At 39.8% G+C, this 13,640-nt stretch overlaps 1 protein-coding gene and 1 long non-coding RNA gene across 3 annotated transcripts in view; one reads left to right on the plus strand and one right to left on the minus strand.

The window, feature by feature from the left end:
* The window catches only part of LOC132210259 (uncharacterized), a 65,281-nt gene that overhangs the window by 32,781 nt on the left and 18,860 nt on the right, over positions 1-13,640 (plus strand). The gene's annotated exons all lie outside the window — the stretch shown is intronic.
* LOC125460192 (receptor-type tyrosine-protein phosphatase gamma-like) overlaps positions 9,316-13,640 on the minus strand; it is a 693,348-nt gene continuing 689,023 nt past the window's right edge. For both annotated transcript variants that reach the window (XM_059649945.1, XM_048547332.2), the window contains 2 exons: positions 13,181-13,316; positions 9,316-12,767 (listed from right to left, as the gene is read on the minus strand). In XM_059649945.1, the coding sequence (XP_059505928.1) occupies positions 12,621-12,767; positions 13,181-13,316 (283 nt within the window). In that variant the 3' untranslated portion in view covers positions 9,316-12,620. The remainder of the gene's footprint in view (positions 12,768-13,180; positions 13,317-13,640) is intronic.

Here is a 13,640-nt window from a genome sequence, read left to right on the forward strand (position 1 = left end):
GACAATGAGTCATACAATCACTAAGAATCATGGTAGCACACAAGCCCACAGCCACGATATGACAAACACTCACAATGATTAGACACCATATCCACAACATGCAGAACCAATGTAGTTTACAAAGTACCTTGCAGGGACTGCCGCAAACATTACATCAAACAGAGGGGAAGGAAACTAGCCATCAGACTATACAAACATCGGCTAGCAGTATAGTGACACCACAAACTTTCCCTCATATCTGTACACTCGGACAATGAAGGCCATCAGTTTAACTGGGACAATGTAACCATAGTAGACCAAGCCAAACAGAGACATGCACGAGAATTCCGAGAGGCATGGTTCTCAACCCATAATGCAATCAAAAAATATACAGAATTGGACCCCATATACAAACTTTACAGAACAGAACTGGAAATGGCACAACTCACTATAACAGACCAGACAATATAAATTCCAAACAGAATAGAACAATGTCGCTTCAATGGAGGCCTCACTGATGATGAAACCTAGCATGGTGATGAAAAGTTTGACCAAAACAAGCCAGCTCGGCAAGCAAGTCAACAACATCCCCCACAATCTGAGCTGCAGATCTTTGCAGAAATCTTAAACTGTAATGAGATGCAAATCCATGGAAACAAGGCAATCACCACTCAATGGTGAGATTCTGAAGTCACGAAAGAAACCCTTGAGGGGAAAATCACAAATGGTTTTCACAACTTCAGGGAAGGAATCTAATTGGGGCTTGAACAATACGGGCAATAGCAAGAAATATGGCAGAATTGTGAGAGAAGCCCAGTGAAGTCTTTTTTGATGTCAGGAACAACTCTGTATATCTTTTAACTAAATCTTGGGTAAGATTCCCTCTAGACCATGACAAGTTGTTATTAAGCAAGATTATTGCTAGTTAACAACATTTTTACATACAAATGTCACCTCATTAAGATGGGTTCCCATTCTTCCACCCAGTGCGAGCAAATAGATACTGAGTTATTCTTGGTACTGTACCCAGCAACTTCAGCTCACCACTTACTTCAAAGGACCTCCTACGAGGTAACATAATCTCATGGCACACCTTCTCAGGGAAGTATTTGGGCACTGACTGCTTGCAGCCCCTACCCATAGACATTTGCATTTGACTTGTGCAAGACTGTAGGTACCCTTATGACAGCTTCAACTACTTACAGGACACTCTGCACTTTAATGTCTTGCCGTTCCTTTTCACGTTTTGTTCTTCAGCCAATGACATGAGGCTCAGAGCACTGCTATATTGCCTTACCATTTAGCTCAAATACAAAACTAGCGAGCTTGTTATGGTTGTCAGCAGCCCTCATCAAGTCAAGGGAGATGACCTTTGGTCATAACAGTAAGTCAAAGGCAACATCTGATACCAGTGCCAGAGCTTGGACATGGCCAGGCATATTGTCAGGTCAGTCAGAGTCAGGATCCTCTCTACATAAAGGGTGAGGGGTCAAATGCCAGGCTGTCAATTACCCATCTTAATTTGCTTCCCTTTTGTGGGCTTTATCCCTCTTGGAATGAGAGAGAGGCAGGTAATCAGGAAGATGAAAGTGGGTGGCACAGTTATCTTTTGTGCAGGTGGGGAATGTGTGCCAAGCAAGTGAGTGGGCAATGTCGAGGGCATACAGAGTAAAGATGTTGTTGCTGTTGTGTTTGATGGGGTTGGGTTAGTGAACAGTGAGTAGGGGTGAATGTTGTAGGCAACAGTGAGTGTGGTAGAGTAAGAACCTTTGCAGGAGGTGGGTACAGTAGCGAAGATAAAGTGTAAGGAAGTGGCATGTAAGTTGATGGATTGGAAGAGATCACTGACTTTCTTCTTACATTACTGTACATTCATCCAGATACTGCCCTTATCTAGATGTCAATGTCAGATCTGGCTGGCATAGTCTGGTCTTGTAGCCTCCACTGCTGTTCCTGGAGGAAAAGAACATCCTGCACCTGCACTTCCCATCCAACAGGACTTCCAAATCCATGCCCACAAAATTTCCACTGTCCGCAACGTCCAGGGCAAATGTCAGGAACTGTTCAGGGCAGCTCCAGACTGAGGTTGCTTATCTAGGTGTACAGCTGTCTTTTAACAAGTCACTTAGCCAAGAGAACATGAAACATGAGGGAAAAGTAAACATGTGTATATATTTCCTAATAGTCTCTGCTTTGTAGGATCTACTTGCAGTGCAACAACAAATTGCATTATTGCTGCAAGTTACACAGGAATTGTACTGATATAAAATATTGAATTTCCAATGACAGCTGTAATTCAGTGACAAACAGTCATGTATCTCCAACTGAGAAAGTTAGAAAAGGACATCTAACCTGGAAGTCTAATATTTCAACAATTATCCCAAAAACAATGTCAATACTCAATAATTTCTGTTGTTTTTGAGATAAGATGTCAAGATAAATAAGGTACAAGAAGCACAAAAATAATTCAGCATAGTTATGACCTTGGTGTTTTGGATCTGGGACCAATCATAAAATAACCACATTAAAAAAATACCATAGCAACTTGCAACTATATTGTATTTTTAATACAGAAAACTCCCTTAGGTGATGTACAGAGGCAAAAAATAAACCCCAAGCCAAAAATAAAACCTCAAAAGGAATAACTAAAGATTTCATGAAAGACCTTTATCCAGATATATTCTAAAAGAAAGAGTAAAGAGGTGAAATAATGGATTGAGGAGATAAATCCAGAGTTTTTCTGTGAGGACTATGCCAATTGTTGAAATTTAAGAAATACATAGTGCAATGGATCTAGGCAGCAAAGTTTTGAATCCAAACTAATCCATAAGCATAAACCAAAAGAACTGTGGATGCTGTAAATAAGAAACAAAAGCAAAGCTGCTGGAAAAGCTCAGCAGGTCTGGCAGCATCTGTGATGGAAAAAACACAGGTAACATTTCGGTTCTGGTGATCCTTCCTCAGAACGTAAGTATTATTATTTAAAAGACAAAGTATTAATGGGGAAAAATAGACCATGTGAAATACTAGCAGTTGGGACCATACCAGTATAAATTAAGAAATAATGAGGATTTATAAGAAAGGTACTTTGGCATTTGTAACAACTTTGATTTTTTAAATTTAGATTTGGACAAATTGTATTGGCAAAAGTAGCCTTGAGGACATGAATGAAATTTAGCTGCATGACAGAAACAAGGCTTTAGTCACATATTACAATCATCTGTGAATTTCCAGTTCAGCCAGGTGCTCTTAACTCTCCCCTGAATAACTCTATATTCTGCTCCCCTCTGTGCTCGCAACTGAGGTGGATGCAGGCTGCTATCTGTAGCTCAACAGAGCTGGAGGCTGGCTGCCAAGGCTAACTTAAATCTGGAGACCCCAAGTGTTGCAAGGCTCCTGTACAGGTACAGAACTTCCTTCTATCATTGCTAACTTCGCTGGCTGGCTCTTTGTCTCTTGATCTCTAGGTCCTTCCGTTTCATCACAACCTGCATGAAAGAACATACACATGAAAAGGTTAACGATTTCCTATTTTTAAACTAAAACTATCACGATTATGGCACTCCATGTGTTCAGTGGTGGGCACATGGTTATTATGCCTTGTGTGTGCTAGATGCATCCTCATGTTCTTGCATTCATCTTTCACCCTCTTCAGTTGGTACTCCTGTCTCATCATAAGCATTCCTGCAGCCATCCTAAAACTCAATCATTTTCAAGGCCTCCTCCATCTGGAGACACAAAACTCACTGCCAGTTTTGGCCCTCTCTGTGTTGTTTTGTGCCTAAATCTTCTGTTGTTACAAGAAGTAAGAACACTAGATGGATGTACTCATCACTGTGTGGGTATCCTGGACCCAGCATGCCTGGCATCTATTCCATCCTTTAAAGGTCCATTGTGTACACAGAAAGCCACTGGCATTCTGAAGCTCTGCACGGCAACACAATGCTAAAGACCATGGCTGACAATGGGAAACTGGTGCCATGATTTACCCATAGAGACCTCAAGGTCCTGGTGGATTGGTGGTATAGAGGAGGTCAATCCTCCTCCCCCAGGACTGATAAAGGAGGTGTTGCCATCAGATCCTGCCAGCCTGGTCAGAAGTTGCCACTCAGGTTAGTGCCAAATCCACTGTCTGGCAAAATGCTCAACAGTGCAGGAATGTCAGTGACCTTCTCCACTTCTCTAATTTAAGTCCCACCATCTTCTCTCAATTACCTTCCACTAACTACCTCTGCTAGTGTGCTGCACATCACATCACAGCTCATGCTGTAACATTCTCACTCCTCTCCCATCCTCTCCCCCTCAGTCTTGACAACCCAATTGCCCAAAATACAACCAACCCTGAATGGTGTCCATGCTGCCTACTCCGTTCATTTGGGACAATTAGAACATAGAATACTACAGTGCAGTACAAGCCCTTCAGCCCTTATGTTGCGCCGACCTGTGAAACTGAAGCCCATCTAACATAGCTATTCCACTATTATCCAGATGTTTATCCAGTGACCATTTAAATGCCCTTAAACTTGGCGAGTCTATTACTGTTGCAGGCAGGGAATTGCACACCCTTACTACTCTCTGAGTAAAGAACCTACCTCTGACATCTGTCCTATATCTGTCACCCCTCAATTTAAAGCTATGTTGCCTTGTGCTAGCCATTTCCATCTAAGGAATAAGTCTCTCACTGTCCACCCTATCTAATCCTCTTGTATGTCTCTATTAAGTCACCTCTTAACCTTCTTCTCTCTGACAAAAACGGCCTCAAGTCTCTCAGCCTTTCCTCATAAGACCTTCCCTCCATACCAGGCAACATCCTGGTAAATCTCTTCTGCACCCTTTCCAATGCTTTCACATCCTTCGTATAATGTGGCGACCAGAACTGTACACAATACTCCAAGTGTGGCTGCACCAGAATTTTATACAGCTGCAACATGACCTCATGGCTCTGAAACGCAATGCCTCTTCTAATAAAACCCAATACACCGTATGCCTTCTTAACAATCCTATCAACCTGGGTGGCAACCTTCAGGGATTTATGTACATGGACACCAAGATCTCTCGGCTCATTCACACTACCAAGAATCTTACTATTAGCCCAGTACTCTGTGTTCCTCTTATTCCTTCCAAAGTGAATCACCTCACACTTTTCTGCAATAAACTCCATTTGCCACCTCTCAGCCCATCTCTGCAGCTTATCTATGTTCCTCTGTAACCTGCAACATCCTTCCACACTATCTAAAGCTCCACCGACTTTAGTGTCATCTGCAAATTTACTAACCCATCCTTCTGCGCCCTCATCCAGGTCATTTATAAAAATGACAAACAGCAGTGGCCCCAAAATAGGTCCTTGCAGTACACCACTAGTAACTGAATTCCAGGATGAACATTTTTTCACCACCTTATCTCGCAATTTGCCCAGCACTAACAGCTGTGCCACCCTCTTTCATCGCATTCAATCCCTCCCTTTCTCTCATTCAAGGGGAAGCAGTCCAGAACAGGGAAGAGAGGTGCTCAACATGATCTCCTTAAATCCTATGAGGAAAGAATTATGGTACTGTCTGGAAAGAACCAGGACAGGTCCAGAAGAGATGTCTGGATATCCATATCCAACCAACAATAAAAGCAGTGTTCATTATAATGTAATTCCCACATTAAACACACTGTCAGTGTTGATTTCACCCAACACAATTCCTAACACTTTGTTGTATTACCTTCTGCCTTTTGTGTCTTGCAGTTAACAGCAGAATTGAACCACACACAGGCCCTATAAAACTCCTCTTAGGATACTTCAGACTAGGCCTTACACTTCCACCTTGCCTGCCACCTTGAGTGTTAGAGGAGTCCAGACCAATGTGGGATCAGGACAAATTGAAGATGTCTGAGCCCTCTGGACCTAAGGTGGCCTGCCCAGAACTTCAAGGCGAATGGGCTGTGCTGTAGGGCAGACTTCCTCCACCCCAGATATAGAAACTTGTATTGCACTGAGATGTAGTAGGAGGGAAAGGAAGAGGAAAATATTTTGAGGGCACATTGGTGGCATCGGTAACCCTTCATTGTTCACAATTGCTCAGCTTTGTAAATATGTTTGTACTGTTCAACATAATCGATTCTTCAAGTCTCTGCATAGCCCCAATTTCAGCTGTCAAACAAACACACCCACCCATCCTTATCCCTACATGATGTTTTATGGACCAAGGTGTGAAGTGAGCAGTTGCTGCACCATGTCTATGCAATGCGCACATTACAGGTGCAGTCATTCCAGCAAATAGATACAATCCATCCAGGTGCACAGACAGTGAAATTGCATCACGGGCCTTAGTGGGGTTTCGTGTTGATTTGCAGCATAATGATCTGAATTGATTGGGGCAAAGAGGTGCGTTTGCACTGAGACTCTCGTACTGAAGAAGCCAGTTTGGGGGAATCAGTTGGTTTTCTCAATTCTCTTAAATGTGATGAGATAAAGGTTTTCTGGAGTCTACAATATGGAAGTGGTAGCAAGCTGGCCTTACTTTGAAACCTCTTGTAGCTCAGCTTCACCACCTTCCACGTGCTGGAGGTTTCTCAGTGCAGTTACATCTACATGGCCTAGGCAAGGGGAACATAAATTTTCCATTCATGATATTATGCTCATAACAATCTGAAACTAATGAGCTGACACCAAGTAATTTCTCTCATTTAATTCTTTTACTTCAAATTACATTGACTAAATTAATTATCTAAAACGCTATTAGCGACAAATGACATCTCTCTATATTTTAATAAATCTTACTTGGAAACACAAAAAAAGGTCGATTGCACAACTTAGTCCAATGCATAAAGGGTTGCCAGGGCATCTGTGCCCTCAGGTGTGTTTCTTTTACATGGGTCTGTGCGCAATGGTGTTGCCCATTGAAGAGGCTGATTTCAATAGACCTTGAAGTGCCCTCCCTCACACAACAAATTAGGGTTTACTCATTAAAACTAGGAAGAGAAAACAATTATCCTGCTAGAAAGCTTGAAAGTTCAAAATTATCTAATCCAGGAGAGCTGTGGAAACTGTGTCAGTGAATATACAGCAAACCTTTTTATTATCTGGCCCCTATGGGACCAGGAGTGTGTTAGTTGATATAATATTCCAGTTGATCAAGGTGTCTATATAAACAATAAAAAGACGTACACAAAGTCATTGGAATGCAATGCGGCGGGGTATACACATCGATGTTATACTTCATTTGCAGAATAAATCACTTAATTAATAGTGCAATTTTGCCCTAAATAAAACTTACTGGCAGAGAGCCTTCTCACTCGCGTCCCCACTCACTTCTCCGGATAGTGTAGAGTTTGTGATAATACAATGAGCTTCTGATATTTCAGGTATATAATTTTTGCTGGTTTATCAAGAGTACTGGTTCATAAGGTGCTGATTAAAACAAAATTTACTGTACATAAGACTGAACTAGATAGGCTTTTTAACTATAGGTGAGTTAAAGATTATGGGGAAGAGCCAGCAATGTGAAATTGAGGCCAAGATCAGATCAGCCATGATATTGAATGGAGGAACAGATTTAAAGGGTATATGGCTTTCCTCATTCTTACCTTTTATGGTGCTATGAGTGAGTGAAACAGCCTTTGATATCAAGATAACATTTGGTTGCATATGAAATCAAAGTGGCCTAACAATATTGAAATAATTGAGAATTGGAGAAAACTCTTGACAGTCACATCTATAGCAAAGGAAAACTGTTGTACTAATTTGAAATCTATCACCTCAGTGGTAGGACATTGCTACAGGAGCTTCTCAGGAAAATGGCCTGGGTGCAAAAATCCTCCACCAAAAGGTCAGAGCAGGGACCTTCATTGATGATTGCAAGGTGTTCAGTATGATTTACAACTCCACTGGCGCTGAACTAATTTGTGCCTGCATGCAGCAAGATCAGGACAACCTGTCTGATATTCACAATACATATTAATGATTTGGATGCGGAAACTAAATTTAATACCTCCAAATTTACAGCTGACTCAAAGCTGATGTGACGTTGAACTGTGAGGAGAATGCAGAGATGCTTCAGTCTGATTTTGACAAATTGTACGAGTGGGCAAGTACATGGCAAAAGAAATGTAATGTGGATAAATGTAAGGTTATCCACTTTGGTAGCAACAACAGAATGATAGGCTATTAATGATAATAGATGGGGTAAAGGGGAGGTACAATGAGACCTGAGTGTCTGTTTACACCAGTCGCTGAAAGTAAGCATGCCCAAATGGTGATGAAGGCAAATGGTTTGGAATACCTAGTGTGGCAGCAGGCCATTTGGCCCACGTCCACATTGACCCTCTAAAGAGCACCTATCCCTGTAATCCTGCATTCCTCACAGCTAATTCACCCAACATACATATCTCTGGACATTCTGGGCAATTTAGCATGGCTAATTCACCTAACCTGCACATCTTTGTACTGTGGGAGGAAACCGGAGCACCCAGTAGAAACCCACACAGTTGCCCAAGGGTGGAATCAAACCCAGATTTCTGGTGTTGTGGCAGCATTGTTAACCACTGAGCCACCATGCTGGTATATTGGCCTTCATAGCAAGAATTTTTGCATATAGGAACAGAGATATCTTGCTGCAGTTATGCAGGTCCTTGGTGAGACCATACTGGGAGTAGTGTGTACAGTTGTTGTCCCCTTCTCTGAGGAGATGTTCTGGCTATACAGTGAGATTTACCATACCACAGGATGGCTGGACTGACGAATGAAGAGATACTGGAGCAGTTAGGACTATATTCTCTGGAGCTCAAAAGGACAATGGAGAGTCACATATAAACTTATAAAACACTAATAGGAGTAGATAAGGAGTAATATTCTGATGACAGGGGAGTCCAGAAACAAGGATACAAGGTAGGCCGTTTAGGGCTGAGATGAAGAAAAATATCTTCACCCAGAGAGTGGTGAGCTTGTAGAATTCCCTGCCCCAGAAAGTGCTTTTCAAGAAGGAGTTAAATGTAGTTTGTTGGGTTAAAGGGATCAGAAGGTATGGGGAGAAGTTAGCCATGATCAGGCATGATCATACTCAATGGCAGCAAAAGTTTGAAGGGCTGAATGGTCTATTCCTGCTCCTTGTTTCTGTTTCTGATGCTAAATTATTGACCTGATGCTGCTGAGAGCTTCCAGCATCTTCTGTTTTTCTTTAATGATTGAGTTTTTTGTTTGCAGACATTTTTGATAAAGTCACTGGCAGGAGGAATTTCAAATCTAGACATGCTGGCTGACTTCAGCTAATCTAAACTATATTGTAGACAAAGTATATTGGCTTTAAACACCAAAATGAATACTTCTAGCAAAATCACAGCATCGTCAATAGGTCCGTCAAAATTCATACTTTATTTCATGTGTAGCAATACAATTTACATATTAAATAACACTATAATAGAACAATTTAATATAGTTTCCAACAGAACAAAGAGGATTTTTTTCAAGTTACAGAACACCACATTTTCAAATGGATCATGAGACAAACTTATTCAGCAACTGCCTAGATCTATTCCTATTGCATACATCGACAATATAGTTGAAAATACCTGCAACTTCGACAACCACTGCCCCCAAGAAGTAATATAGATTCAATGCCTTTGAAATGTGATGACACAGTATTCATGGTACTATCTCAATGCAAATACAACTTTCCACATAGCCACCACAAAACTATGAAGGAGTTGAAACTAGAAAAAAATTAGCTTTATATGAAAATATAAAATTCTGTGATTATATATTGTAGATACAAAGTCCCCCTAGAATGCCTGTTTAAGCAACAAAATATTTACAGTTTGTTTGCATCTGCTACCCTAAAGAATGAATAAAAGTTATGGTTTTCAAGACATGATATTTTAACTATCTTTATTTTTGTCTAAAATGTTGAAACAAAATTCTTTTGAACATGACGACCCCAAATGTTGGAGAAACATGAGGTTTTTAAAAAATTCAAATATCTCCCCTTTGTTGAGAAAAGGTTTTTTTTTCTTTTTTAAACTATTTTTTTTCCTGAAAACAGCTCAAGCTTTTTAATTTCCTAAAAGTTTGTTTCATGTTTGCCTCATCAAATGTTTATCTAGTATAGAAAATGTCTCCCACTTTGTGAAAATATTTTTTTTTTTAACAAAAATTTTGAAACTTCTGTTTTCACTTCCAGGTAGCAGTATATTTTTTAAAGATGTTACAGCAGAGAGAAGTCTGACAGCATTTTCAGTCAATCACTACTATGCTCTTCCCACTGAGAACATAACCTCATCTGCAGATAATTAACTGAATATCACACGTGATTTTTAGATACAAATATGGTAAACCCTTTAAAAAGAGAAAGCATACAATTTTAAATTATAATTAAGGTATAACGTCTATATGAATGGTTTATTCAATATGTGGAATCATCCTTTCATGAAATGAAATATGAACTGGCACCTTGATAACATTAACATTCACCTTATTGAGTCACTTCTTGAATTTCTAAATTAAAAGTCTGACCCTGGTCCAAAGAGGCAGTTTAGAAATAATAAGACAATTAAAACAGTGTTGTTTTAAAAGAAACATTCCTACTTTCTGCTGAGAACTACTTTATATCTTTGGTAAGTTAATAAATTTTTCTCAACTGTTATTTTAAAAAATGTTTCAAATCATGTAATCTTTCCAAAAGACTAATCATTGATATGGCAAAAATGCAACATTATTGGTGTACCTCACACAATATTTATCCATAGTGTAACATTGCTATCAAATGCACCCTCATTTTATACTTACACATTTTTGCACAGTTGGTTGTGTATCATTCTTCTTTTCTCTACACCTCCTGCAAAAAGAAAATTGAATCCGAGGAGTGGACTTGATGGGGTCACCAGCAATGGAAATCATGGCAGGAGGAATGGCTCAAGCAGGCTGGAGTCAAAATCTTGTATTTGCAATAACGGGTTGAGTTTAAGAAATTAAGTTGACAGTGTTTCAGTGGTGGATAGGAACTCATGGTGTCTAGTGGCAGGTACCCTTTTACTTATATTTGCATGCCATTAAATCAACATTTGCCCAAATTAAGTCAGACCTCCAAGATTTAGTCAGTAGTGAATGGAAAACTTGTTCCATCTGCACTGGTTAAAGGTGGTGTGCATCAGACGAGGTTGTACATTCAGATTAAAGATGGACAGCAGTTTTTAAATGGTAAGGAAATGATGAGAGAGAAAGGATTATGTTCATGGCCCTGAAGTGCCAACAACAGCAAGGGAAAAGTGGAGGAGCACTGTGAGGGGGCATCCAGGAGGAGGTTCCTCTGTGGGAGGGAGGTATGAGAAGCGGGGGCGGGTAGTGAAGACAACAAGTGATGGGTGTCCCCAAAAGATGGTTTAGAATAATGAGGGTATAAATAGTTGGGATATAAGATGGGGATAGAAGAGAGAAGCAAAGTGGAATGAAGAGCTTGGCTTCAGACAACGTCCTTCCAAATTTGTAACTTTATTCCCCGCTGAGCTGCATGCCCTGCCTGCAAATCCTGAAGCCAGGCAGAGCTGCATTTCAGAGATAGTAGTAGGAACTGCAGATGCTGGAGAATCTGAGACCTGACCCTGTCTAAGCCCGAAACGTCAGCTTTCCTGCTCCTCTGATGTTGCTTGTCCTGCTGTGTTCATCCAGCTCTACACCTTGTTATATCAGAGCTGCATTTCAATCGCCTGACAGTGAGTCAGGTCATTTCAAGCAATTGCTTGCACCCCAAATAGCTGTCACCTGTTCTTTATAATGAATATTACATTCTGTGTCCGCTGGCTGGCTACGTGCAAGAAAAACTGGTGCACATATCCCTTTCCACTATTTGGACCTGTGTCTCCTGTATGTTCATTTCAATCCTGCAAAAACAGTTACTCATGTTCCACATTCTTGCAGGCATGATGACTCTTGCCCTTACTGAGATATTTATATCTTTTCGACCACATGAAAAATGAACATTTTCTCCACACATTTCAGTTACAGCCTGGATCAGCACAAATATATAAAGCGTCAAGGAAATGATAAATTATTAGCTCTAACCATACACCTGACCAGTACTAAAATATTTTGTGGTAAGAATTTTCTTTTTTGAATGTTTGTAGTCTGATCACTAGAATGTAAGAGGTTACATCTGATATTTTACAGGACTTGCCAGGTTCAAATTATGTATTACTTAAAAGTGAATTCAATAATATATTTCAGTTTGTACAAAAACAATTTGTGCTGAAAAATGATGAAAATGTAGAATGCTTTTCTTTGCACGTTACCTTAAAACTGTCTCCAGACACAGGCTGTGTCTTCCTATGAAGTTCAAGTTGTAGAGGACTACAGACAGAATTTTTTCATGGATTTCTGGGAAATTACAGATTTTGTACTAGATTTTAAATCGGCAGTAACACTGATTAGATAGTGCAAACTAAAACAAATTGTGTTTTCATCTTGGGAAAATAAGAGATGCAAATACTCAGCAGGATAACAAGAATATTCAGAATGGTTCAAATTAACATCAAAAACTCTCATCACTGTAAAATGTTTAGCCAGGTTGTCTTAAAAGTTGCAACCTGACAAAAAAAGGCCTCAGAAGTTCATTCAGTCCTTAGAAGTTTGTTTTTCAAATGAAGTTCCAATTGTGAAAATATTCAAATTACACAAGAGATTCCATGCTTTCTGCTGGATCTGATTCTTCAGTGATAATAATGGTGCCATTTTTGTCAAATGACGAGGGTCCATTTCCATTCTCTTTTGTGCTGATTAAGCTGAGCATTGCTTTATATAGAAACTGATACTGCTCCTGTGCAAAGACAGAAACAAAGCATTAGATTAGGAAACCCTCGTGTTACTTATTTATGTATCTCACTACTTCAACATTGCTTGTAATTGTGTCAAATCTTCAGAACTATAACCATTGCAACATTGTGCAATTTAAAATAGAGATAGTCAACTCGCAAGATTGATGTCATTTATAACATATTGGAAGAAAAAGATCAATGCAAGAGAACTATGGCACATTCTTACCTATGGCACATTCATATTACAAAACTCTCTCAGATATAATGTGGTACGTTAGAAGGCTGTACCACATCAGATTTTGCCTTTTTCCATGCTCAAGTTTTGGTATCATTATTGCAGTATCCGAGGACTAATTAAAGGTTATAATGTCATTGTCATATAATAGACTTTTAATTTTCAGAATCGAGTACTTACGATATCTGTGAAAACACCTGGCCGCATCAGGTTTATCATTTTTGCAACCTGATAGACATCCACAGCAGATTCACACTCCAATTGCTGTGACAGAGTCGTAAGGCCGCAGAACAGCCCAGCAGAGACCCCTCCAAACCTACAGAACACAGAATGGGGGAGAAGTGTTCAGCTAAGGTTCTCTTCACCTGACTGAATGCAATTTCTTTTTCATGCATTCTCTCTCAAATATTTGCTAAGATGTAACGTCTGTACACCCTGGATCAGCTTTAATGATTGCCTGCAACATGAATAGATAGAAAAGAATTGAACGTTTACAAAATAGTAAGTTGTTAATCTTATATAAACTAGAAACTAATTAAACACACAAGCTAATCTTGCACTTAGACTTTATTAATGTTCCTTTTATCCAAAGGCAATTTCTTTGTCATTGGTTACTAATAAATCTTCCTTTTACAAGTGC

The sequence above is a fragment of the Stegostoma tigrinum genome, chromosome 11 (assembly GCF_030684315.1).
Source record: "Stegostoma tigrinum isolate sSteTig4 chromosome 11, sSteTig4.hap1, whole genome shotgun sequence".
In the NCBI taxonomy this organism is placed as follows: Eukaryota; Metazoa; Chordata; class Chondrichthyes; order Orectolobiformes; family Stegostomatidae; genus Stegostoma; species Stegostoma tigrinum.